The sequence below is a fragment of the Oncorhynchus kisutch genome, linkage group LG14 (assembly GCF_002021735.2).
Source record: "Oncorhynchus kisutch isolate 150728-3 linkage group LG14, Okis_V2, whole genome shotgun sequence".
NCBI lineage: Eukaryota > Metazoa > Chordata > Actinopteri > Salmoniformes > Salmonidae > Oncorhynchus > Oncorhynchus kisutch.
The window spans coordinates 31389946-31413230 of NC_034187.2; the positions used below are offsets into that span (position 1 = coordinate 31389946).

General features: G+C 45.3%; 1 protein-coding gene and 1 long non-coding RNA gene across 6 annotated transcripts in view; one reads left to right on the plus strand and one right to left on the minus strand.

Moving 5' to 3' along the window:
- LOC109903973 (low density lipoprotein receptor adapter protein 1-B) overlaps nucleotides 1-23285 on the minus strand; it is a 57701-nt gene that overhangs the window by 1602 nt on the left and 32814 nt on the right. The window contains exons 2-9 of one of the 4 annotated variants that reach the window (XM_031788252.1): nucleotides 19575-19717; nucleotides 17347-17459; nucleotides 14909-15023; nucleotides 14427-14499; nucleotides 8985-9080; nucleotides 3123-3217; nucleotides 2288-2322; nucleotides 408-439 (exon numbers count right to left, since the gene is read on the minus strand). In XM_031788252.1, the coding sequence (XP_031644112.1) occupies nucleotides 408-439; nucleotides 2288-2322; nucleotides 3123-3217; nucleotides 8985-9080; nucleotides 14427-14499; nucleotides 14909-15023; nucleotides 17347-17459; nucleotides 19575-19717 (702 nt within the window). Of the gene's footprint in view, nucleotides 1-407; nucleotides 440-2287; nucleotides 2323-3083; nucleotides 3218-8984; nucleotides 9081-14426; nucleotides 14500-14908; nucleotides 15024-17346; nucleotides 17460-19574; nucleotides 19718-23285 lie in introns of all 4 variants that reach the window. The other 3 variants (XM_031788251.1, XM_020501017.2, XM_020501018.2) reach the window with 3 other exon arrangements.
- Nucleotides 5020-14538, plus strand: LOC116353359 (uncharacterized). 2 transcript variants are annotated; one of them, XR_004202742.1, is made up of 3 exons: nucleotides 5020-5144; nucleotides 7017-7019; nucleotides 14524-14538. It is a non-coding gene; the product is annotated as an uncharacterized LOC116353359 (long non-coding RNA). The 2 variants fall into 2 exon arrangements; XR_004202741.1 differs by lacking the exon at nucleotides 14524-14538 and adding an exon at nucleotides 11850-11860.

A 23285-nucleotide genomic window follows, 5' to 3' on the forward strand; every position in this document is an offset into this window, starting at 1 on the left:
TGGACAAAATGAGAATAAATAACACATCAACACGTTAGCATAGAACCCTGCCTTCCATACACAGCACAGCCTTCCCAGCCTCTGTGCACTTTGCTGGTTTTAAGTAGGATCCTCTAGTCCAAACTTAAATCATATGGGTACTTCTTGGTTTGAGCCCTTCGTTACCTCAGCATTGTCAATAGGGAAAATCAATAGGACAGGGTTCCGAGCTGTGGTAACAGAATACTCCTACATCGAGATATGCAACTACATCGTGGCAGTAATGTACACATCCATGCTCTAGACAGATGGGCTGGGTGCGGTGAGGACAAGAGAGTGACAGAGGGGGTCACAGTTTGGATGAGAGTGGTGAATGTAGTGGTGGTGACTGGGGGGGACACGGCACATCCAATGGATGACATCATTACCTGAGTATGATTCAAAGCTATCCAGACTGCGGCTGAGGGGTGCAAAGGAAATGTAAAATGTCAGACAGCTGTTAGAACCTCATACCAGTACTTAAAGATTAGAAAATCATGTCCCCTATAGTCATAATGAGGAACTGCAGAGGATGTCCACCCATGCCCAAAGTTTCCAGTAACCTTTTACGCCGGAAGGTGTCACTGTAATCCCTTGATTTAGAGCAATGGCTCATCAGTCCAAGGTCAGTAGCAGTATTGAGAAAAAGCCCTGGGCTCAACTTCGCCACATACCATTGTTTAAAGGGATGTACAGGGTGAGGTTTACGTGACCATACAGCTGAACTTAAAATCACCCACAATAAAGGGAAGAAATGTCAACACTGTATAGGTTTTAGAACTAGTAAAACGCTAACATACAAGGATGGAGGATTGACACGAAAACTGTTCTTGGATTCACAAGAAGTCCTGAAGGAGGAAAACCACTGTCTACATTACATGCGTCCTTTGACTTCTGCTACCCCATTCTACCACCCACAGCATATTTGGAGGAACCGAAGCCCTACTGCCAATTAACTGCCTTTTACTGAAAGCTCTTTCCTCAAACACAGAGGAAAAGTTTGACCTCACTCCACCCCATTCCCTAAGAAAAGAAAGGAAAGAACAAGCATTAGCAACAACAAAATATACCCGATTATAAACTCCCTACGTGTGGACAAACAGCCCAGTCTTGAGGAAGACTAAGGTCTCACAGACAGAATCAAATTTTTCTGTCATCACTGGGTCTTTTTAGAAAATTCATACTAAAGAGCCAGCTTGTTTGAGTCCAGTGACAGACTTTGAAGTGGCAGCCTAAGTAATGAAAAACTCTCCATACGCATATATCAGCAACAGGCATAGAACTAAAAATAAAGTCTACAAGTACTGACATCAGCAGATCATCAAGGTCAGTCCATATGACACTTCGTTTCACCATTGGCTCAACGCCTCCTCAAAGGCTTGCACCAGATCCTCTGCCTCCTCAAAGGCTTGAACCTCCTAAATTTCCCTCAATTAAGACAATCACTTCTCCAGAGTCCCCTCGTTAATCACAGCAACAGACACCGCAGCAGATATTAACAGCTTAGTGAGTAATTACTGTGTGCGCAGACAAATAATTATCTGATAACAGCGTTAGATGGCTTGATTACCAGTCTATGAAGCAAACTGTCCCTACCTCCAGACAGACAAACAGAGGAGGCCACTGTCAGGTTCAACTGAGAAAATTAAGAGAGTCCTGGGGGAAATTAAAGCACTGACAAGACTGGAATTAGACTCGTACTTTGTGGTAGACATTAGAAAACAGATAAATATATTGGGAATTGTGATTCAGCTCCCCAAACTCCACAGTAGGCCTCAAAACCCCATCGGGGTTGATTGAAACAAAATGGCGTCTTTTGAGCTCTGCATGAGTTGGGTTAGCTTAAAATGAGCCCTTGAGTAATCCCAGTCTGTGCAAAAGCACAAGGAATACACTGAAGGACATGTCCAGTCAACCTTGAACCTTCTAGTTGTGTGACCGAAAACCAACGCTCTGTATTTATCCCTCAACCACAACCATTCTTGTCTGCCAGAGTCAATCTATCCCAACTTGAAAACTTACTTGTTAAATCACTGCATGTGGGGGCCAAAAGAAAGAGGCTGAGAAAGCAGATGACGACTAAGTGTGGTGTTGACGCCAGTAAACTGAAAACACAGTCTGTTTCTAAGATATAAGCGCAACGAGCCAGGAGGAAGGAGTGGCAGCATTTATGAGACGAGCCCTAACCACCGGCTATTTCCAGAGCAGAGTGTGTGTGTGGTGGGGTACTGCAGAGGGGGACTGGACGAGGTACAGTAACATCACCCACCTTGAGAAAGCTTCATCCAGACCATCCTCAAGCTCCTACCAGAAAAAAAAACAGACAAGGTCAGTGAAAGAAGACAATGTCAAAGTAATTTAAATACTGTTAAAAACATTTAGAAAAGGTTTACAGTAGGTACACTGCAGGAAGTGATCTCCAATATAGATAATGGCATCAAACGGCTCTTGTGGTTTTACAGTAGATTTAAAAAGGTACAGCTAAAGTTAACACACACCTCTATCCAAATAAGTATATAATTGCAGAGTAACAACCTGACACCCTCCCCTGTTATGGGGACTATCTGACAAGTATTGTCCTTTTCAATGCACCATTGTCCTGAGCTTAACTCAACCCATACATATACTCTAGTACAGTGTTTCCCAACCCTGGTCCTCCATTACCCCCCTTACTGTACACATTTTTATTGCAACTCTGGACAAGTACACTTGATTCAACTTGTCAACTAATCCTCAAGGTCTCAATGAGGTGTGATTGTCCAGGGATAAAACTAAACAGTGTACTGTTGGGGGTACTGGAGGACCAGGGTTGAGAAACATTGCTCTAGTATAAATACCCTGCTTTTGAATAAAGCGTGTATGCTAGGAGCTATTGCCAATACTGTATTGTTTCCATCTTACCCATACAGTATACTGTTGCTGTTCCATCCATTTTATCTAACCCATACAGCTAGTTGTAGCAAAACATATGCTCGCCAAGCCTTGGGTTGTCATCCATAAAGCATTGCGCCTCTTATCAAGCCTGTGCCGCTCCAGTAGTACTATTCTAGCTCCCATTCTCTTACCCATACAGTATTGTTGTTCTCTGTGGAGTGGTTGCGCACCATGAAGGGGTCCAGCTCGCTCTCCTTTGTCCCCGAGTGGACCAGTGCCATGTTCGCCCCCTCTGCCAAGTCTAGAAGGTTTCCTGTGGCCACTTCTGTAAAACAATGGAAAGCAAACATACTTAAATGGAACTCAGAGACATATACAAACCTGACTTTTAAAAATACTTACAAAAAAAGTATTGCCTAAATGACATTACAAGCTGTACAAGTGAGACGTCTACCAAGTAATTTATCATAGCATACTTGCACCAATACTCATGCACACTTATAATCATCATATGCAAACATACCATTAACCGGAATCATTAGGACCAAGCCTTCCTTATTACCCCTCCTAATTGTCTGAGCATCGATTGTCTGGTCAGACTAACTGTCGCCGGTCCCTTGAGAAGAGGTCAAATCTCAGTTCTCTAAACCCGTCTCAAAGTTGTACTTGGCTCCATTAACTTCTTGATGCACCCATCCCGTTAGTGGGATCATCCGCTGAATTGCAGAGTGCAAAATTCAAATTAAATTACTAAAATGTTTTAATTTTCATGAAATCACAAGTGCAATATAGCAAAACACAGCGTAGTTTGTTGTTAATCCACCTGGCGTGTCAGATTTCAAAAAAGCTTTTCGGCGAAAGCATACCAAGCGTTTATTTAAGGACATCTCTCTCAGTAGACAAAACATTAAACAGCTAGCAGGCAAGTAGATCGGTCACGAAAGTCAGAAAAGCAATAAAATGAATCGCTTACCTTTGATGATCTTTGGATGTTTGCACTAACGAGACTCCCAGTTACACAATAAATGTTCCTTTTTTTCCAGAAAGATGATTTTTATATCCATAATACCTCCATTTGATTGGCGCGTTTTCAGAAATCCACAGGCTCGAGCGATCACGACCAGGCAGACAAATTCCAAATAGCATCCGTAAAGTTCGTAGAAACATGTCAAACGTTTTTTTATAATCAATCCTCAGGTTGTTTTTACAATATATAAACAATAACATTTCAACCGGAACTGTAGCTTCTTCAATAGGAAAGAGAGAAAATGTCTGCTCCAAGTTGTTGCGCATGCAAAACGCTGCTGGCACCCAGCCATACAATGACGCAATGTGATCTTTCTCGCTCATTTTTCAAAATAAAAGCCTGAAACTATGTCTAAAGACTGTTCACACTATGGGGAAGCCATAGGAAAAGGAATCTGGTTGATATCCCTTTAAATGGAGCGAAGGCAGGCTATGGAACAGAGAGCTTTCAGGAAAAACAGCACGTCCGGGTTGGATTTTCCTCAGGTTTTCCCTGCAATATCAGTTCTGTTATATTTTGACAGTTTTGGAAACTTCAGTATTTTCTATCCTAATCTGACAATTATATGCATATTCTAGATTCTGGGCCTGAGAAATAGGCCGTTTCATTTGGGTACGTTATTCATCCAAACACTGCCCCCTACACTCAACAGGTTAAAGCACCTAACCTTCTCTCTCCTTAGAAGAACTTGGCCTTTTCTTAATTAGATTTGCTCAACTGTTGGGTTCTCTCTCCTCCGTCCTCTCTGTCCTCCTTTCGAAAAAGGTCAAAGGTAACTGAGAAGAGGGAATGTAGACAAACGCCCTTGTATGAAATGAGACTCCTTCTCCAATCACGTGTCATCAGGCAGCTAGTTGTGCAATACATTTGATAGATAAAAGCATAAGCAACATATCGTTTTTAAATGTTTGCATGCTTTGGAGCTGGGGTCTGGGCATCGTCTGGCAGGCTTGCCCCAGGGAGTGAGCGGCAAACAGGAGTATCATGTTACAGGCCTCTAAGAAACTACATCTCCAAGTGGAGAGGACACGGGAGCATGTGCATAGAGATGCGACGTCGCTTTTTGATCCTTCGATGTCGGCTCTTCCTTTCATTGTGAAGCAGAATTCACCAAGCGTTGGATTGTTCACCCACTAATAGGGAACGTGAGCTGGGATTAGACCGTCGTGAGACAGGTTAGTTTTACCCTACTGATGATGTGTTGTTACAATAGTAATCCTGCTCTGTCAGCACACAAACACTAGTTTGTGTGATGAGCAGGAAACTATCAGAGGGGCTCCAGCAACACACCTTCCTGAGGCTCCCAGGTGGTGTATACTTACTGTGAGCACGTTGCATCTCAGTCAATACCACTTCATTATGGGTCTAACCCACACATCCCTCTGTGAGTCATAGCTCAAGTACTGCCAAAAATAAAGTGACAGGGCTGCAATCCCCTTACACTAAAGCCCCTCTGTTACAAAAATATAATTTCCAGGTCAAGGGTTTTATCCTCTCTCTAGAGAGGATCTATAAATCTCTGAACCCAAATGGCACTGATCCTTTTGTGATCTCGAGCTGATCCAGTCCCGGCCCATGTTAACAATGTCAGCTGAGGGATCCCACTCTGGCAGGCTGGGTCCAACTGGCCAGAAGACGGGGGCGCGTGGCTAAGACGATGTTTTAAGGCTGCTCTGTATGTGTCACACAGTGACTGATCCCCATGATCCCAGAGGAGGGGAGAAGAGGGAGAACTCAGAGTGCCAGAGGTACTGTATGGTGTAGGGATCTGGAATGCAGCTGTAAACCCCCTGGTTACTTAGTTGTTTTTTTAGCACAGACTGTATAACTTATTATAAACTGGGTGGGTTGAGCCCTGAATGCTGATTGGCTGACAGCCGTGGTATATCAGACTGCATACCGCGAGTATGACAAAACATTTGTTTTTACTGCTCTAATTACATTGGTCATCAGTTTATAATAGCAATAAGGCACCGCGGGGGTTTGTGGTAGGTAGCCAATATACCACGGCTAAGGTCTGTATCCAGGCACTCTGCATTGCGTCATACATAAGAACAGCCCTTGGCCATGGTATATTGGCCATATACCACACTCCCTCATGCCTTATCCCTTAAGTATGTACTGGTATTGTTGCATGTGGGACATATTTGGGAGACTGAGCGGTTGCTAGGGAACTGTGCGTATGCGAGTGAGGGAAGACTATTGAAAATTACAAGCTATCGACGTTAGCTAATTAGTTGTTTCAAGCAGTGTAAAGTTGTGTAACTCGCTCACCAGTGAAAATAAAAGTACTAAATATGACAAACATTTACTTAATCACTGTGAGGGTTTGGAAGTATGTACGTACGTACGTACGTACGTACAAATCCTGTCGACAGACAGACAGAGCGCATTGCCACGGTCGTGAGTTGCCATTGGTTGTGGTAAAAGTGAGGAGTTAATAGTTTGAGTGGTCCCGTTTAAATGAAAGAGCACCATTTAGTTTGTTTTCACAAAATAAACTGTTGAGCTGTGTTTTATTGGGACAGCCACAGGTCCGTTGACCATTTCCATTCGCACGCTGCACCTCAGGTCAGGCGCCAGTAAAGCTTGGAACGGATTCTTGGACACAGGACCTTAAGTTTATTTGGGATTGAGCAGTGTTCTTGTTTATTTTATTGTGTTGAAGGGAAGGGATCCACCTTTTAAAGTATCTTTGAGCACTCTGAGGCACTAAACCCTGGTAAGAGATCTTTACTAATTATTGTGTGTATACATATATACATACTGCTCAAAAAAATAAAGGGAACACTTAAACAACACAATGTAACTCCAAGTCAATCACACTTCTGTGAAATCAAACTGTCCATTTAGGAAGCAACACTGATTGACAATAAATTTCACATGTTGTTGTGCAAATGGAATAGACAACAGGTGGAAATTATAGGCAATTAGCAAGACACCCCCAATAAAGGAGTGGTTCTGCAGGTGGGGACCACAGACCACTTCTCAGTTCCTATGCTTCCTGGCTAATGTTTTGGTCACTTTTGAATGCTGGCGATGCTTTCAGTCTAGTGGTAGCATGAGACGGAGTCTACAACCCACACAAGTGGCTCAGGTAGTGCAGCTCATCCAGGATAGCACATCAATGCGAGATGTGACAAGAAGGTTTGCTGTGTCTGTCAGCATAGTGTCCAGAGCATGGAGGCGCTACCAGGAGACAGGCCAGTACATCAGGAGACGTGGAGGAGGCCGTAGGAGGGCAACAACCCAGCAGCAGGACCGCTACCTCCGCCTTTGTGCAAGGAGGAGCAGGAGGAGCACTGCCAGAGCCCTGAAAAATGACCTCCAGCAGGCCACATGTGCATGTGTCTGCTCAAACGGTCAGAAACAGACTCCATGAGGGTGGTATGAGGGCCCGACGTCCACAGGTAGGGGTTGTGCTTACAGCCCAACACCGTGCAGGACGTTTGGCATTTGCCAGAGAACACAAAGATCGGCAAATTCGCCACTGGCGCCCGGTGCTCTTCACAGATGAAAGCAGGTTCACACTGAGCACATGTGACAGATGTGACAGTCTGGAGACGCCGTGGAGAACGTTCTGCTGCCTGCAACATCCTCCAGCATGACCGGTTTGGCGGTGGGTCAGTCATGGTGTGGGGTGGCATTTCTTTGGGGGGGCCGCACAGCCCTCCATGTGCTCGCCAGAGGTAGCCTGACTGCCATTAGGTACCGAGATGAGATCCTCAGACCCCTTGGGAGATCATATGCTGGTGCGGTTGGCCCTGGGTTCCTCCTAATGCAAGACAATGTTAGACCTCATGTGGCTGGAGTGTGTCAGCGGTTCCTGCAAGAGGAAGGCATTGATGCTATGGACTGGCCCGCCCGTTCCCCAGACCTGAATCCAATTGGGCACATCTGGGACATCATGTCTCGCTCCATCCATCCGTGGATGCTTTAGTCCAGGTCTGGGAGGAGATCCCTCAGGAGACCATCCGCCACCTCATCAGGAGCATGCCCAGGCGTTGTAGGGAGGTCATACAGGCACGTGGAGGCCACACGCACTACTGAGCCTCATTTTGACTTGTTTTAAGGACATTACATCAAGGTTGGATCAGCCTGTAGTGTGGTTTTTCACTTTAATTTTGAGTGAAACTCCAAATCCAGACCTATGGGTTGATAAATTTGATTTCCATTGATTTTGTTGTCAGCACATTCAACTATGTAAAGAAAAAAGTATTTAATAAGAATATTTCATTCATTCAGATCTAGGATGTGTTATTTTAGTGTTCCCTTTATTTTTTTGAGCAGTGTATACACTTTTTTGGTTACTACATGATTTCATATGTGTTACTTTATAGTTTTAGAAAATTGTAAAAAAATAAATAATAAAGAACATCCCTTGAATGAGTAGGTGTGGCCAAACATTTGACCGGTACTGTACACACACACACACTGTAGGGGTATATTCCCACTAGGTGGAGGCTCTGCACTATTTATGGTTGGCCCCCCCCAGTCCACACACTCATTTTCACATACTGCCTGCTTACATAGTTTATAGTTTATTATTGCCATACACCTAGATACTAGATCCAAACAGATATGAACTCAGGTCCCTCAGAAGAGAGGGCAACACAGTACTTCAGGGTCTGAAGCTAAATATGCCTCACCAGCAGGACTAGAATCTCTTGGCTTACAGAATTCCATGGACGAGGAACCGAACAGCCAAAGAATGTAGATCCCTCAAACAAACTGTTTCCTGTTGTTGGACTCAAGCTTACATGCCAGAGGTCACCTACCTCCTTAACATTCCTCTGTGCCAAATATCTTTGTATTTTTTTTTTATCAGAGAGACAAGATTCTGAGAAAAACAGACCTCAAGGAAGTATTGATCAAGCCAGTATCTACAGAAGAACAAAGACAGTAACCTGCATGATGGTGGATTTAGGCTAAAATGGACTCAAAGTGGACAAAGGACTCAACATGCACCAGATTATCATCACCTGCCCCTGGGCTATATGAATATCTTGCCTTTTGAATATCTTTCCATCCTTGAGGCAGAGAGACGTTATGGTTGGTGACTCACCTCCTCCCTTCAGACTGCCCAGGCTGGCCGAGCTCTCCGACTGGCTACTACTGGCTCCTTCCCCATCCGACCCAGACTTCACACGCTTCTCCTTGTCTGTGGAGGAGAGAGATAGAAAGACTGAGGGAAAAGAGAGATTCAATCATCTAGAATATTAATGTCTAGCTGATCATGTTTTTAATGTCTGTAAACCACTGTTCATCATTCTCAGCAGATATCGGGCACTTGACCAAACAACACTATGGGTGTGTTCGTAAATTCACTCTGGAGTGAGCTCTGGGCATTTGTAAATTCACTCTGGAGTGCGCTCTGGGCATTCGTAAATTCACTCTGGAGTGCGCTCTGGGCATTCGTAAATGCAGAGCATTGTCAGATTGTCCGCTCGTAAATTCAGAGCGTCTCAACTGGACACTCAGTTGAGTGGACACTCAGGCCGATAGTGTTGATCCAAGTGTTCTGACCTCACAAGCGCTCAAGCCAACTGGCTAAACTTGCTAGCTACTTCCAGACACAAATGAGAGAACCTCTGACTATTTTACTCACCCTAGCAGAGCTGGTTAGGCTGTTTTGATGTTATCTAGAGCGTTGGTTAACTGTGCTGCTGGAAACAATTGAATTACGTTTTTTTTGCCATCGTTCACTAACGCCGGTAATATTCAACTAACACTGGTTCGTAAATTCATCAGTTATTCTGTACTCTGACACACTCAGACGAGAGTGCTCTGAAATTGGAGTAAATAGCCAGACTGAATTTACAAATGCACCTAAACATTTAGACATGAGGGGTTGAAGACGCCACAAGGACCAAAAGCTTCTGTAGCGCCTACACTTAACCATGCCAGTCAGTGGCCTTGGGCCAGGAGATTTAAATCGAGTAGAACCAAACAGTGGTCAGGTCTGTAGCTTCAGGAACCAGTCCATCAGGCAGGCAGTTCCTCCACTGCTTTAATAAGGAGCATCTGGGTCACGTGGATAAAGCCTGTCTCCTCTCCTAACATTCTTACCTGAACGGGAGCAGGGCTCAGGTTGCAGCGTGAGGCACTGACCCAAAGAGACAGAGCTTTCCTGGAGAATAATTGTTTCTCTGAATTTCAGTTGGTCTACAGCAGTGTTCCTCAACTCCAGTCCTCCAGTACCCCCAACACCCCCAACTCCAGTCCTCCAGTACCAACACCAGTCCTCCAGTACCCCCAACACCCCAACTCCAGTACCCCCAACTCCAGTACACCCAACACCCCAACTCCAGTACACCCAACACCCCAGTCCTCCAGTACCCCAGTCCTCCAGTAGCCCCAACACCAGTCCTCCAGTACCCCAGTCCTCCAGTAGCCCCAACACCAGTCCTCCAGTACCCCAGTCCTCCAGTAGCCCCAACACCAGTCCTCCAGTACCCCCCAACACCAGTCCTCCAGTACCCCCCAACACCCAGTCCTCCAGTACCCCCCAACACCCAGTCCTCCAGTACCCCCCAACACCCAGTCCTCCAGAACACCCCAACACCAGTCCTCCAGTACCCCCAACACCCCAACTCCAGTCCTCCCAACACCCCAACTCCAGTCCTCCCAACACCCCAACTCCAGTCCTCCCAACACCCAGTCCTCCAGTCCCCCCAACACCAGTCCTCCAGTACCCCCAACTCCAGTCCTCCAGTACTCCCAACACAACGCATTTTTGTTGTAGTCCCGGACAAACACCTTATTCAACTTGTCAACTAATCATCAACCCTTCAATGAGTCGAATCGGGTGAGTTTGTCTGGGGCTACAAAAAAAAGTGCGCTGCTGTTTGGGGGTACTGGAGGACTGGAGTTGGGAAACACTGGTCTACATGTTCACATTAGGTGGGTCTCTACACACACACACACACACATCATTGCATGCATGTTTTCTTGCCCCCATGGTGAAAGGGGAGGTTCTTGCTCAAGCATACACACATACGCCTGCAGGTCTGACCATACGCAGTCTGCCTGCAGGTCTGACCATACGCAGTCTGCCTGCAGGTCTGACCATACGCAGTCTGCCTGCAGGTCTGACCATACGCAGTCTGCCTGCAGGTCTGATCATTCGTCAAAAGGCCTGGCTGCTGACCTACTGTAACTCATGCCTCCACTAATTTCTGTGGCGATTAAAAGCACATGTCAGCTTGTCCCCCAAGGGCAATGGTTACATGAAGTCCCTTTTAGGACTCCTTCGACATTGTCCAGCAGAAGCATCAAAAAACATGCACCCCCCCGTGTGTCCCATTCCCCAGGAGAGCCAAGGTGGCTGAGTGGTGGCTGGGTTCCAAAATATGGGTGGGTGGCTGTGCCCTCTTTCCCCTCCGGTGGCAACACTGCACGGGGATAACCCCCAGACAGGGTGTAAGAGAATGCCATCAGGCATTGAAACAACGCCCAAAAATATTGAGAGTTCACACAGTCAATACCAAAGCTATACTAGCTAGTTGTGTCTACTTCAAATACACTTCAAATGATTGCTTCTCGTGCATAGAGATGAGATCTTATAAGGATGTGGGTCACAGATGGAGTTTGGAGAAATATGGTGGGGTTGTGTGTGGTCGGTTGGGGCAGAGGGATGGATGCAGTGGTGTACAGCAAAGAGACAACCACCCTGATGTTCCTACCCACAATCCTCAGGGGACATGTAACTCACGGCGCAGACTATGATTGTTAGTTTGCTCTCCTTCTGCCACAAGAAAACATGACTACTCCCTTTGATAGCTCCCCAAAGAATCACTTCTTTCTACTCCACTCCCTCATCAGCCACATTGTGTAGAACAAGACGAAAAGGCAGCCCAGGAAATCAGAGGGGTTTGCAGTCCTTATGGCTCTGAGTATGTGAACTCTGACGAGGCACGAGGGCAGCGAGCGAGAGAGCGGGGGAAAGCCTGCACTCCTCCTTTTCAGCTTTAATATTCATTTCTGAAATGTGGAGCAGAACACAGAAAATATAAAATAGTCCACTGCCTTGATCTCTGGAAAATAATACAATCAAATGGAAATGCATCTGAATTAAAACACTACCAAAAGGCTCTGCTGTAAACAACCTGTCCAAAACCACAAAAACAGGAGTGTAAATGAAAGGGTGGGAAGTGTAAAGGAATGAATAGATAACCTCTCCTTCACTCTCAGTGAGACGGGATCAATTGCACAGGGACACAGCTGGCAGACAGGACTGAACTACCATAGTCACAGACTCTCTCCTTCCTCCCCTCTCCTTCCTCCCCTCTCCCTCCTCCTCTCCCTCCTCCTCCTCTCCGACAGTGACAAACAGAAAGAGGGGAATGGGTGGAGGGTTTTGACGAAAAAGAAACCAGAAACTTTACAAGGATCTAGGTGCCAGACCAGATAGTCACAACAACAAAACATCTAGCAACAAAAAATAACTGCTTGTTGCAACTGAATTCTGATAATGAGACATTATTTTGTATCAAACGAGAACTGATTCTAAGGTGCTATGTTCAGAAGACAACAGCTAGAGAGGGTGTGTTATATGGAAGATTGAAGAATTATACTGACACCCACATGTATAGTATACACCCAGGAGTTCTCATTTACATACAAGTCATACATGCAGTAAATGACAGACATGTTCTGCTGACCTTATGAGAACCATACATGGGTGTGTGACAACCTTCCTTACACAGCACTTTCAGTGTTCATCCGTTTAGCAGGAGTGAGTACCCTAGGGGCTGGATGTCTGTCTTTACAGTAATCTGTGTGTGTGTGTGCGCGCGCAACAGAAAAAAAGTGTACTTAGTAAATAATTAAAATTAGCTCAAATCGAAATATTTCCAGTCAGTTTTAAGGAGTAGACTTCATCTATTTGGTGACTTCCATCTCCCCCTTTTCTGCCCTCATGTTTTCACAGTAATAACACAGGAAACACGGCAGATTGACAAGCCTTCTCACCTAGTCCTCAGGCTACATCTCACCGAGCTCCTGTCAATATCAGCCTTTAACAAGAGTAATCTGCCCTAAATTAAGTGGGTTTACTGAACTAAACAAAGTTTCCCTTTCTGGCCTGGTTGTTCCCACAGAGGGACTGTTTTAATCAATGTGGACATTCCTGTTGGGGAGCTAACTGAAAGGTGGGAGCGGCCTAGCAGAGATCCACCATTTCACATGCCTCTGAGGGGTCAGGGCCAAGGCCGGGGAGGACAGGGGAATTTATGTTGCTACATTGTAGAGGAACTATGGTGGGATTGAGCAAACACACTCCATCCTCCCTCATTTAGCTGCTGTACAGAACATCTACTTGCAGTGCATGGGAACAGGAGGGATTTAAAGGGATACTGCGAGATTGAGATTTAGGTCATTTTTGTACTTACCCAGAGTCAGACAAACTCATGGATACCATTTGTATGTCTCTGCATGCGGTTTGGAGATGATTGAAGTTAGCATATCGTTAGCCTAGTGTAATTGCTTGAAGTCCAGGTCCAGGTACAGTAGCCAGCTCCTCTCAAAATCAGGGAAACAGACCTAACTACTTTGAAGCTGGGTGGATGGTAATTTGGCCATTGTGGCATCTGAGCACACAGGCAGCGCCATTGAGACAATGTTGAAATGACCAACCGGGGGCCTCCTGGGTGGCACAGTGGTTAAGGGCGCTGTACTGCAGCGCCAGTTGCGCAACCAGAGACTCTGGGTTCGCGCCCAGGCTCTGTCGTAACCGGCCGCGACCGGGAGGTCCGTGGGGCGACGCACAATTGGCCTAGCATCGTCCGGGTTAGGGAGGGTTTGGCCGGTAGGGAAATCCTTGTCTCATCGCGCATCAGCAACTCCTGTGGCGGGCCGGGCGCAGTGCTAACCAAGGTTGCCAGGTGCACGGTGTTTCCTCCGACACATTGGTGCGGCTGGCTTCCGGGTTGGATGGCGCTGTGATAAGAAGCAGTGCGGCTTGGTTGGGTTGTGTATCGGAGGAAGCTTTACTTTCAACCTTCGTCTCTCCCGAGCCCGTACGGGAGTTGTAGCGATGAGACAAGATAGTAGCTACTAAACAATTGGATACCATGAAATTGGGGAGAAAAAGGGGTAAAAAAAAAGAAGAAAAAAAAGACCAACCACCCAGCTTTGGAGTAGTTGTCCATTTCCCTGATTTTGATGGCCATTGTACCGAGAGACTTTTAGCAATTGCACTGAGCTAACTCCAATCATCTCGAAACGGAGGAATACAAACGACCAAAATCTCAAAGTTTAAATGTGGGTTGTGTATCGGAGGAGTTGTAGCGATGAGACAAGATAGTAGCTACTAAACAATTGGATACCACGAAATTGGGGAGAAAAAGGGGTAAAAAAATGTGTATTAGAGAGAACATAGGCCGAGAGGCAACCGAGTGAAATAATGAAAGAGTAAGGGGGAGGTGAGAGAGAGAGAGAAGAGGAGGACGGTTACACTCAAAGAATGAGACATTCGTCTCCAGTCATCCGGGGTGACCACGCGTACCTTCTTTGGCAGCCTGCCAGAACTCAAACGCCACTCTGAAGGCTTGAGCCACTGTTAACGTCACTGCCTGGGCCTGAGGGGGGAGAGAGAGAGAGAGCGAGAGGTAGAGGAAAATAAGCACAGTAAATATGACATACAAGATGTTGGCTAAGTGTTTTAAGATGGGAGAGGAAAACCCATGAAGACAGATAAGAGCAGAACTAGAGACTAACAGAAGGAGGGGTCGCCGGCCTCCAGAGGAAACTCCTCAACTAACACCTAATAAGGGAACATTAACCCACGTGACCGTGTTGGTCCCTACTACTCAGTTCAACTTCCTCTTCCTTACTGGTTGTTTATGTAGCTGGGAGGAAGTGTGGCCGTTGGACCAGAGCTAAATTAGCAAGGGGAAGGAAAGAGAGGGAGTGGCACACTCATTCACAAAGCCACCCCCTGGGAGAGATACTATTTGGAAGAGGGGCCACAGAGACACACAGACTCACCACTTTCCTCTTGGTGCAGAGGTAGGCGTGACACTCCAGGGTTTCATTCTGTTGGCTCTGGGCGATGTAGGCAAACACTTTGTCGTGCATCTTGTCTGCTGTGCAGTAGGATATCCTGAGGGGGAGTCACAGAGACAAACTAGTTTTAATAAAAAGTGTCCCTGCGGATTGGGCAGGGCTATCACGCAACTTCATCTTCACTAAGCCTTTAAGCCCACCACAATCAGATTTAGACACTTAAATCTTTCATTTCCACATTAAATAAACCCATCACATTTCACACCCACACCCTAGTGGCTTTGAATTTGAACTTAAGGACATTCGTCTGTGGTATGTCCCCAGTGTACCTCGGCTCCATTAGTTTTAGCCAAGACGACTGTGTGATCCCTGCTGTGTCGGTCCGCCCAGCCCTGTGGTGTTTCAGTATTATTGGATTGGACCTTGCCTCTTAAGTGCAGGTCTACTCTAACGTTGGAACATGCTCTGTTCTGCAAATGTTCTGAGACATGACATCATATCACCCTGAGACCTCATTGACAGGTGGGTTGGGTAATGAATGACCGCAATCTGCCCTCCCTGTTCCTCTACACCAGCACCCTACTGCTCAAACTCTGAACATCACTCTGCAGAGATCACGCATCTAGTTAACCAATGACTCAGTGATATAAAAATGCAACATGTAAAAAAATAAAAATTTCTCTGCTATAAAAGCCAACAGCTGCACAGCGCGACGTTGTGAGATTTACGACAGATGTTGAGAGTGAGAGCATTGTGAAATTGGGCGTCTAGGTAAATACATTTCATTTACTGCTCATCCATCTTCTCTAGCAGATGACTGGAGAGGAGGACCTCAGTGAATGACAATGTTTGCTTTAAATTTAACCAACATCCTTACATTGAGTCACAGCTAAATAGTTAGTGTTGAAGATCACACAGCCTCAGAGAAAACTGTTGTGCTCCAGTGTGATGGAGATTTAAGCGACATGATTGTAATTTTGTCCTCAATGTGCCAACCCCTCCTCGGTTGCTGTGAGAGTGATCCAACACCTCCTCGGTTACAGTTACGTTCCCCAGTTTCCGTGTTTTGGGTTTGTATGTGTATTTCAGGAAATGGCTTCCTGAAGTCCAAAGCAGCTGATTGGTCGGCCCCATTGCAGATTGGAGCTCTGACCCCGCCCTCTCGTCAGGGGTTACAGCTGTCTGCAATTACCGACTCCTTCTGCAGCTTGAAAAGCCAGTGTTCCTTTGTTAGGAGGAGAGAGCTTCTTTGTATGTCCTGTGTTTTGAAGTTGGTCTGTATAATTTGTTGTAAAGTATTTTGTAGCCGGTCCTGCAGAGGTATGTGTATGTCAAAAGGACTGTGTTTTTGATTATTGAAACTGCTCACTTTACATTAGTAATTCTATTTTTGTTCACAGGGGGGAAGGCACCTTGGGAGTGTTTAGGCTAAAAGCCTGGGGGCATACATATACCAGTAGTATGTACTGTCTATGCCACTAGGTAAGACCTGGGCAGACCCCCCCCCCCCCCCTCTGTATTTTGGCTAGAGCGCCAGGTGGCATTAAGAATAGTTAAGGTAGGAGAGGGGGCTCTTTAACTTGAACTTTCCATCCAGCCTCTAATCCCCAAATTACTGTGTGAAGGAAGAACAAATTCCCTGTTAACGGTAATATTCTCTGCCTGTCATTTTTACCCACACCTACAGTCACATACCTCTTTCACTCCACGAGGAGTTGAGTGTAGCAGGGTGTTGCGTTCCCTCCTCCATGAGGCGTCCGTGATCCAACCCCCTCAGTTACTGTGAGAGTGATCCAACCCCCTCCTCATTTGCTGTGAGTGATCCAAATTCTGGTCTTTTTATTTTACCTTTATTTAACTAGGCAAGTCAGTTAAGAACAAATTCTTATTTTCAATGACGGTAAACATTAACTGCCTTGTTCAGGGGCAGAACAACAGATTTTTAACTTGTCAGCTCGGGGATTCGATCTTGCAACCTTTCGGTTAGTAGTTCAACGCTCTAACCACTAGGCTACCTGCCGCCCCCTTTCGTTTCATTTCAAGATGGAGTGCTTGGAAGCCTCCACTTCTCAAATGTGGAAAGCGATTCAAGGTTGGCCTAAGCAATAACAAGTCACACTGTTTTTGTAAGGTGAAATTGAGGGTGTGTGTGCTATCGCGCGTGCCTGTTTCTGAGTGCTCACACCCCAGGTTAAAGCTCAGACACACAGTTGTTGTTGTTGAGGCCTCCTGAGGGAGAGGACATTGATGGAAAGCGCTATCCACCCATCTACCCTTCATCACCGCAAATCCCAACACTCAGTCTCAAAGTGATGGATGAGAGTAGAAGGGGGATTCTGGGGGGAAAACAACTTGTTTTATTGGAAGTTGAAAATTAAGAACTTAAAATTTGGGGCACCCCTTCTCTGAGTGAGACTAACCTGTAAATGGATATGTTCTCGATCAGCTGGTTAGAGGCATAGTCATAGAGGATGATTCCTCGAGGGGACACTTTTAATGTCACTTTCTGGAGTTTCTTGCCACTGGCTTTGGCCTAGAAGAAAGAGGGTGAGAGGGCGAATAGGTTAATGATACTCATGCAATCTCAAACCTGTGACTTTTGCCAGTGTGCAAGTATGTGCTATAAGTACACATCTATAGTGAACTAAAATACACTGCTCAAAAAAATAAAGGGAACACTAAAATAACACATCCTAGATCTGAATGAATGAAATATTCTTATTAAATATTTTTTTCTTTACATAGTTGAATGTGCTGACAACGAAATCAAATTTATCAACCCATGGAGGTCTGGATTTGGAGTCACACTCAAAATTAAAGTGGAAAACCACACTACAGGCTGATCCAACTTTGATGTAATGTCCTTAAAACAAGTCAAAATGAGGCTCAGTAGTGTGTGTGGCCTCCACGTGCCTGTATGACCTCCCTACAACGCCTGGGCATGCTCCTGATGAGGTGGCGGATGGTCTCCTGAGGCATCTCTTCCCAGACCTGGACTAAAGCATCCGCCAACTCCTGGACAGTCTGTAGTGCAACGTGGTGTTGGTGGAGCGAGACATGATGTCCCAGATGTGCTCAATTGGCTTCAGGTCTGGGGAACGGGCGGGCCAGTCCATAGCATCAATGCCTTCCTCTTGCAGGAACTGCTGACACACTCCAGCCACATGAGGTCTAGCATTGTCTTGCATTAGGAGGAACCCAGGGCCAACCGCACCAGCAAATGGTCTCACAAGGGGTCTGAGGATCTCATCTCGGGACCTAATGGCAGTCAGGCTACCTCTGGCGAGCACATGGAGGGCTGTGCGGCCCCCCAAAGAAATGCCACCCCACACCATGACTGACCCACTGCCAAACTGATCATGCTGGAGGATGTTGCAGGCAGCAGAACATTCTCCACGGCGTCTCCAGACTGTCACATGTGCTCAGTGTGAATCTGCTTTCATCTGTGAAGAGCACAGGGCACCAGTTGGCGAATTTGCCAATCTTGGTGTTCTCTGGCAAATGCCAAACGTCCTGCACGGTGTTGGGCTGTAAGTACAACCCCCATCTGTGGACATCGGGCCTCATACCACCCTCATGGAGTCTGTTTCTGACCGTTTGAGCAGACACATGCACATTTGTGGCCTGCTGGAGGTCATTTTTCAGGGCTCTGGCAGTGCTCCACATTCCAAATATGCTCAATGAGTGACATGTCTGAGTATGCGGGACATTTTCAGCTTCCAGGAATTGTGTACAGATCCTTGTGACATGGGGCTGTGCATTATCATGCTGAAACATGAGGTGATGAAAATTAAATGCATGTGTTTGTTGTCCATAGCTTATGCCTGCCTGCCCATACCATAACCCCACCACAACCATGGGGCACTCTGTTCACAACGTTGATGTCAGCAAACCCCTCTGCCACACACGTGGTCTGCAGTTGTGAATCCAATTGCACATACTGTAAAATTCTCAACAATTACGTTGGAGTTTGGCTTATGGTAGACATTGGTAAACATTAAATTCAGCTCGTGGACATTCCTGCAGTCAGTATGCCAATTGCCTCTCCCTCAAAACGTGGCATTGTGTTGAGTGACACAAATGCACATTTTAGAGTGGCCTTTTATTGTCCCCAGCACAAGGTGCACCTGTGTAATGATCATGAGGTTTAATCAGCTTCTTGATTTTCCCCACCTGTCAGGTGGATATATTATCTTGGCAAAGGAGAAATCGTCACTAACAGGAATGTGCACAAAATTGGAAAGAAATAAAGTGTCAATCACCTCACTCTGTCCTGTGTGCCCCGGGCCTTATATACTCCCCCAATTTAATTACTGTGGAGCTGCCAGATTTAATAACAGTACACCTGCCTGTTACTGTACAATACACCTGGACAGAGCAACACTCAGATGCATCACAACTAATTGCATCTGGGTTAAATGGCTGTTGCAGAAGGTTGGCTTTCATGATGGCGACAACTTGAATGGGAAAGTAAATGGGACTGTTTTATACTGTGGTGGTACGGATATCGGAATAGATCAATCCACTGTATTAGGGAAAGTTGTTAAAAGACCCTTTAGAAGGGGAGGTTTGTGTTTTGGGGGGGGATAGGGTGTAGAATGCCTGGGAAGGTCAAGTGTGTAGAAGGTCAAGTGTGTGTGGTGCTGACCGTGGCCACGATCCTCTTGACGGCGGCTGCGGAGAGCTCTTCTCCTTTGGGCTGCTCCACCAGCGTGACACCCAGGTACTTGAGCTGGAACACCATGCCCTCCAGCAGGGTCTCCCGCGTGTCTGTCCAGTTCTCTGGCAGCTCTATGGAGAGGGCACAGGTCAGAGACCGGTACAGGTGACCGGTCAAACAGATGGCCCAACACTCTTCAATCTACAACATAGCTGAAAGGTAACAACAAAAGGTAATTGAACTGCACTATCATTTGCGTGACCTTTATGTTAGATTGGGGGGGTAGTAGTAGTAGAGAAGCAGACCGTCTCTAACCAAGGTTTATCATACAGCCTTTGTAAAGTCACCTTAAAATGTGAGTGTCTGCCAAACCAGTCATGTATCCAGACATTGGGCAGATACAACAGGACAAGCTTGTCTTCTCCATTTAATAACCTTATCAAAACAGTAAGAATCAGTCATTTGTCAAAAGGCTGCTCTCTCTACATACACTGTGTCCAAAACATTAGGAACAGATGCTCTTTCCATGACAGACCAGGTAAATAAAGGTGAAAGCTATTATCCCTTATTGATTTCACTTGTTAAATCCACTTCAACACTTTGTGTGCCATTCTGAGGGTGAATGGGCAAGACAAAAGATTTAAGTGCCTTTGAAAAGGGTATGGTAGTAGGTGCCAGGCCAACCAGTTTGAGTGTCAAGAACTACTCAACAGTTTCCAGTGTGTATCAAGAACGGTCCACCACCCAAAGGGCATACAGCCAACTTGACAACCGAGGGAAGCATTGGAGTCAACATCAGCCAGCATTCCTGTTGAATGCTTTCGACACCTTGTAGAATCCATGCTCCGGTGGATTGAGGCTGTTCTGAGGGCAAAAGTGGGTGCAACTCAATATTAGGAAGGTGCTCCTAATGTTTTGTACACACTGCGTATACTGTAGCTGTTCCCTTCAAAACGTTTATGAAATTCAATGCGTGTCCTTTCCAAAGAGCACGGGTCCCGCGCTGCATAGCGATGACATTCAGTAAATCAAATATAACATTGTGAGTTGAATAGGAGCCCTGCCATTTCATTTCTTTCATCTCCAGAATGTGCTGTGAGCAGTACACGAGCGATTTCTCTCAGTCTCTGTATAATGCCAGATAGCCAGAGGCATTTAGTCACAGCACAGAACAACAGTTAGTTACAGCAGAGATGGCGCGGAGCAGAACACAGGACTACTAGTACCCATACTCCCCTCTCCCATGAGACCTCAGTCTCAGCCAAGGCCATGAGGGACCACCGCAATAGCCCAGCTATAGAGGGGCACGGCACACCCCTCCCCTCTGGCTTCACTACAGAGTAGCTGTGCAGGACTTAACAGGCTTCGTATTCACAAAATGCTTTAAAGCGCACCATGTTTAACTACACTTTGACTTAATGAGCAGTCTTACAGGCCTAGTTCTGCAAGGCTGGATGGTACGCTGTATCTAAACTAGCCCAATTCATGTTTCAGAGACGAAAGAGGAATGACAGGGGTTGTTTTGCACAGCTTTCATTATGATTTTTTTATATTTTTATCATCCTGCACTTCCTTCCTCAAATCAGTAACATGTTAACGTGAAAAAGATCTGTATCAGAAATGAAATGGAAGAAAATTACAGTTGATAGTGGCAGTGATCTCTGAGGAGAATTCACAAGCACCAGGGGTGCTCCATTCTGTCAGAGACAACCATGAAACATGTCCACGGCGGGTCTCTGGCGGTCAGTGATATTTCCTGTTGATCTTGGAGGTCATCTGGCCAGAGAATCCTGTTTTTACAGCTGCCATGTTCTGACAGAGCCATTCAGCCAACTGGAATAGGTCACTAGGTTAAAATCATGGTCAGATCTTCAAAGGTAAACCCAAGGACTGGAATCCATGTAGGCTATATTCTTCAATACAAAAGGTAAAAGGTTCAGATTGTTATGCTTTCACCCTTATTGAGCCAAAGTCACATTCTACTAGGGCTGTCCCCGACTAAAAAAAAATCTTGGTCGACCGAGAGTTGTCTGTTCTTTCGACCAATCGATTAGTCTACATTTTGAAACGTGTAGTTTTCCATATAAAGAAAAATCCTAGGTGTTTAAATTAGTGATGCACCGTTATGACTTTTGGGCCGATACCGATATTTTCCTTGCCAAAAATAAAAAACATACCGGATATTTAAATGTTTTGCGGCCTTTTAAGCATTCTAGTACAGTTAAATACAGTGGGGCAAAAAAGTATTTAGTCAGCCACCAATTGTGCAAGTTCTCCCACTTAAAAAGATGAGGCCTGTAATTTATCATAGGTACACTTCAACTATGACAGACAAAATTAGGGGAAAAAAATCCAGAAAAATCACATTGTAGGATTTTTAATGAATTTATTTGCAAATTATGGTGGAAAATAAGTATTTGGTCAATAACAAAAGTGCTGCAGTGCTGGTCATTAAAAACAAAAGCTAGCTCATGGATGCAAACAATGTTCTTCACCAAAAACATAGCAACAATCTGTTTCAGTAGCTATAGTTAGCTAGCTAACTATATAGCTCGGTGTCCTCATCTAAAATAACCCAAATTTATAAGACAGTTCTCATTTGATTAATGGTGGTCTGACCATTATGTGAAGCTAGCCACAAGTGGACTTTGCGGTTAGCCTTCAAAATAAAAGTATGTCATCGACAGTGATGCAAATGAATACAAATAGTAGAATTATGCCATAATTGAATATATTATGCTAAAGGAGGTTGGCATGTTATATAAAATCAACAAAATACTTAATTTGACAAATCTTTTGAAATCACACTGGATGTATTATACTTTAGAATTGCATTGGGGGCATACTTATTTCACTGTACAGCCTTAACTATGGATTATGGATCAATGACATGGGGTATCAGTCTACTCCGCGACACCCAGAGAACATTAGCGTTGTAGCTCTTATTGCGGGACTGAAACAACTGAATTGAGCCACATTTATTGTCAACCTGTGTTTATTGAACACTATTGCCGAGGAAAAACAATAATGTGTGGATGTTTGAGTCTGATAACGCTGAGGAGGACGTTGGGAAAAAATTACTTGGGTATTGAGTAGACTGATACCCCATTTCATTGATCCCCAAACCTTGATCCCCCAAACCTTAGGTAAAGCTGTACAGTGCAATATGTCAATACAAACAAATAGGCTGACTGGGGAGGTGATTTTACACAGTCACAGTCCCGCGATAAGAGCGACAACGCTAATATTTGCATAAACTCTTCAGTTATTCGGTGGGTGTCACAGAGTAGACATAACCCATTTCATTGCTTCACATTCTAACCTGGTTTAACATGATCAAATCTAAATATGGCATGATTCCACCAATTGTAACCTTCTGCATCACTTTTAAATAGGTACTTTTATTTTGAAGGCAAACTGCAAATTCCACTATTGTGCCTAATCCTTATTGTGGCTAGCTTCACAACATAACCCAGTCCAGTCGAGCCTCACTTTCCAGACGAAACTAGCTCGCTGCTTATAACGCTAGCTTTGGGCAACAGGGTTAAGTAGCTGGCTAGCTATTTATTTTCATGAACTGAATAGGCAAACAATACTTACTCACAAGGATTCCTAAATCATTGCTAAGAATAATTAAAATGACTGCAGTGTCTACTGGTCATTGTTTTCAGGCTGGTTGTGTTGGTGCTAGCTAGGTAC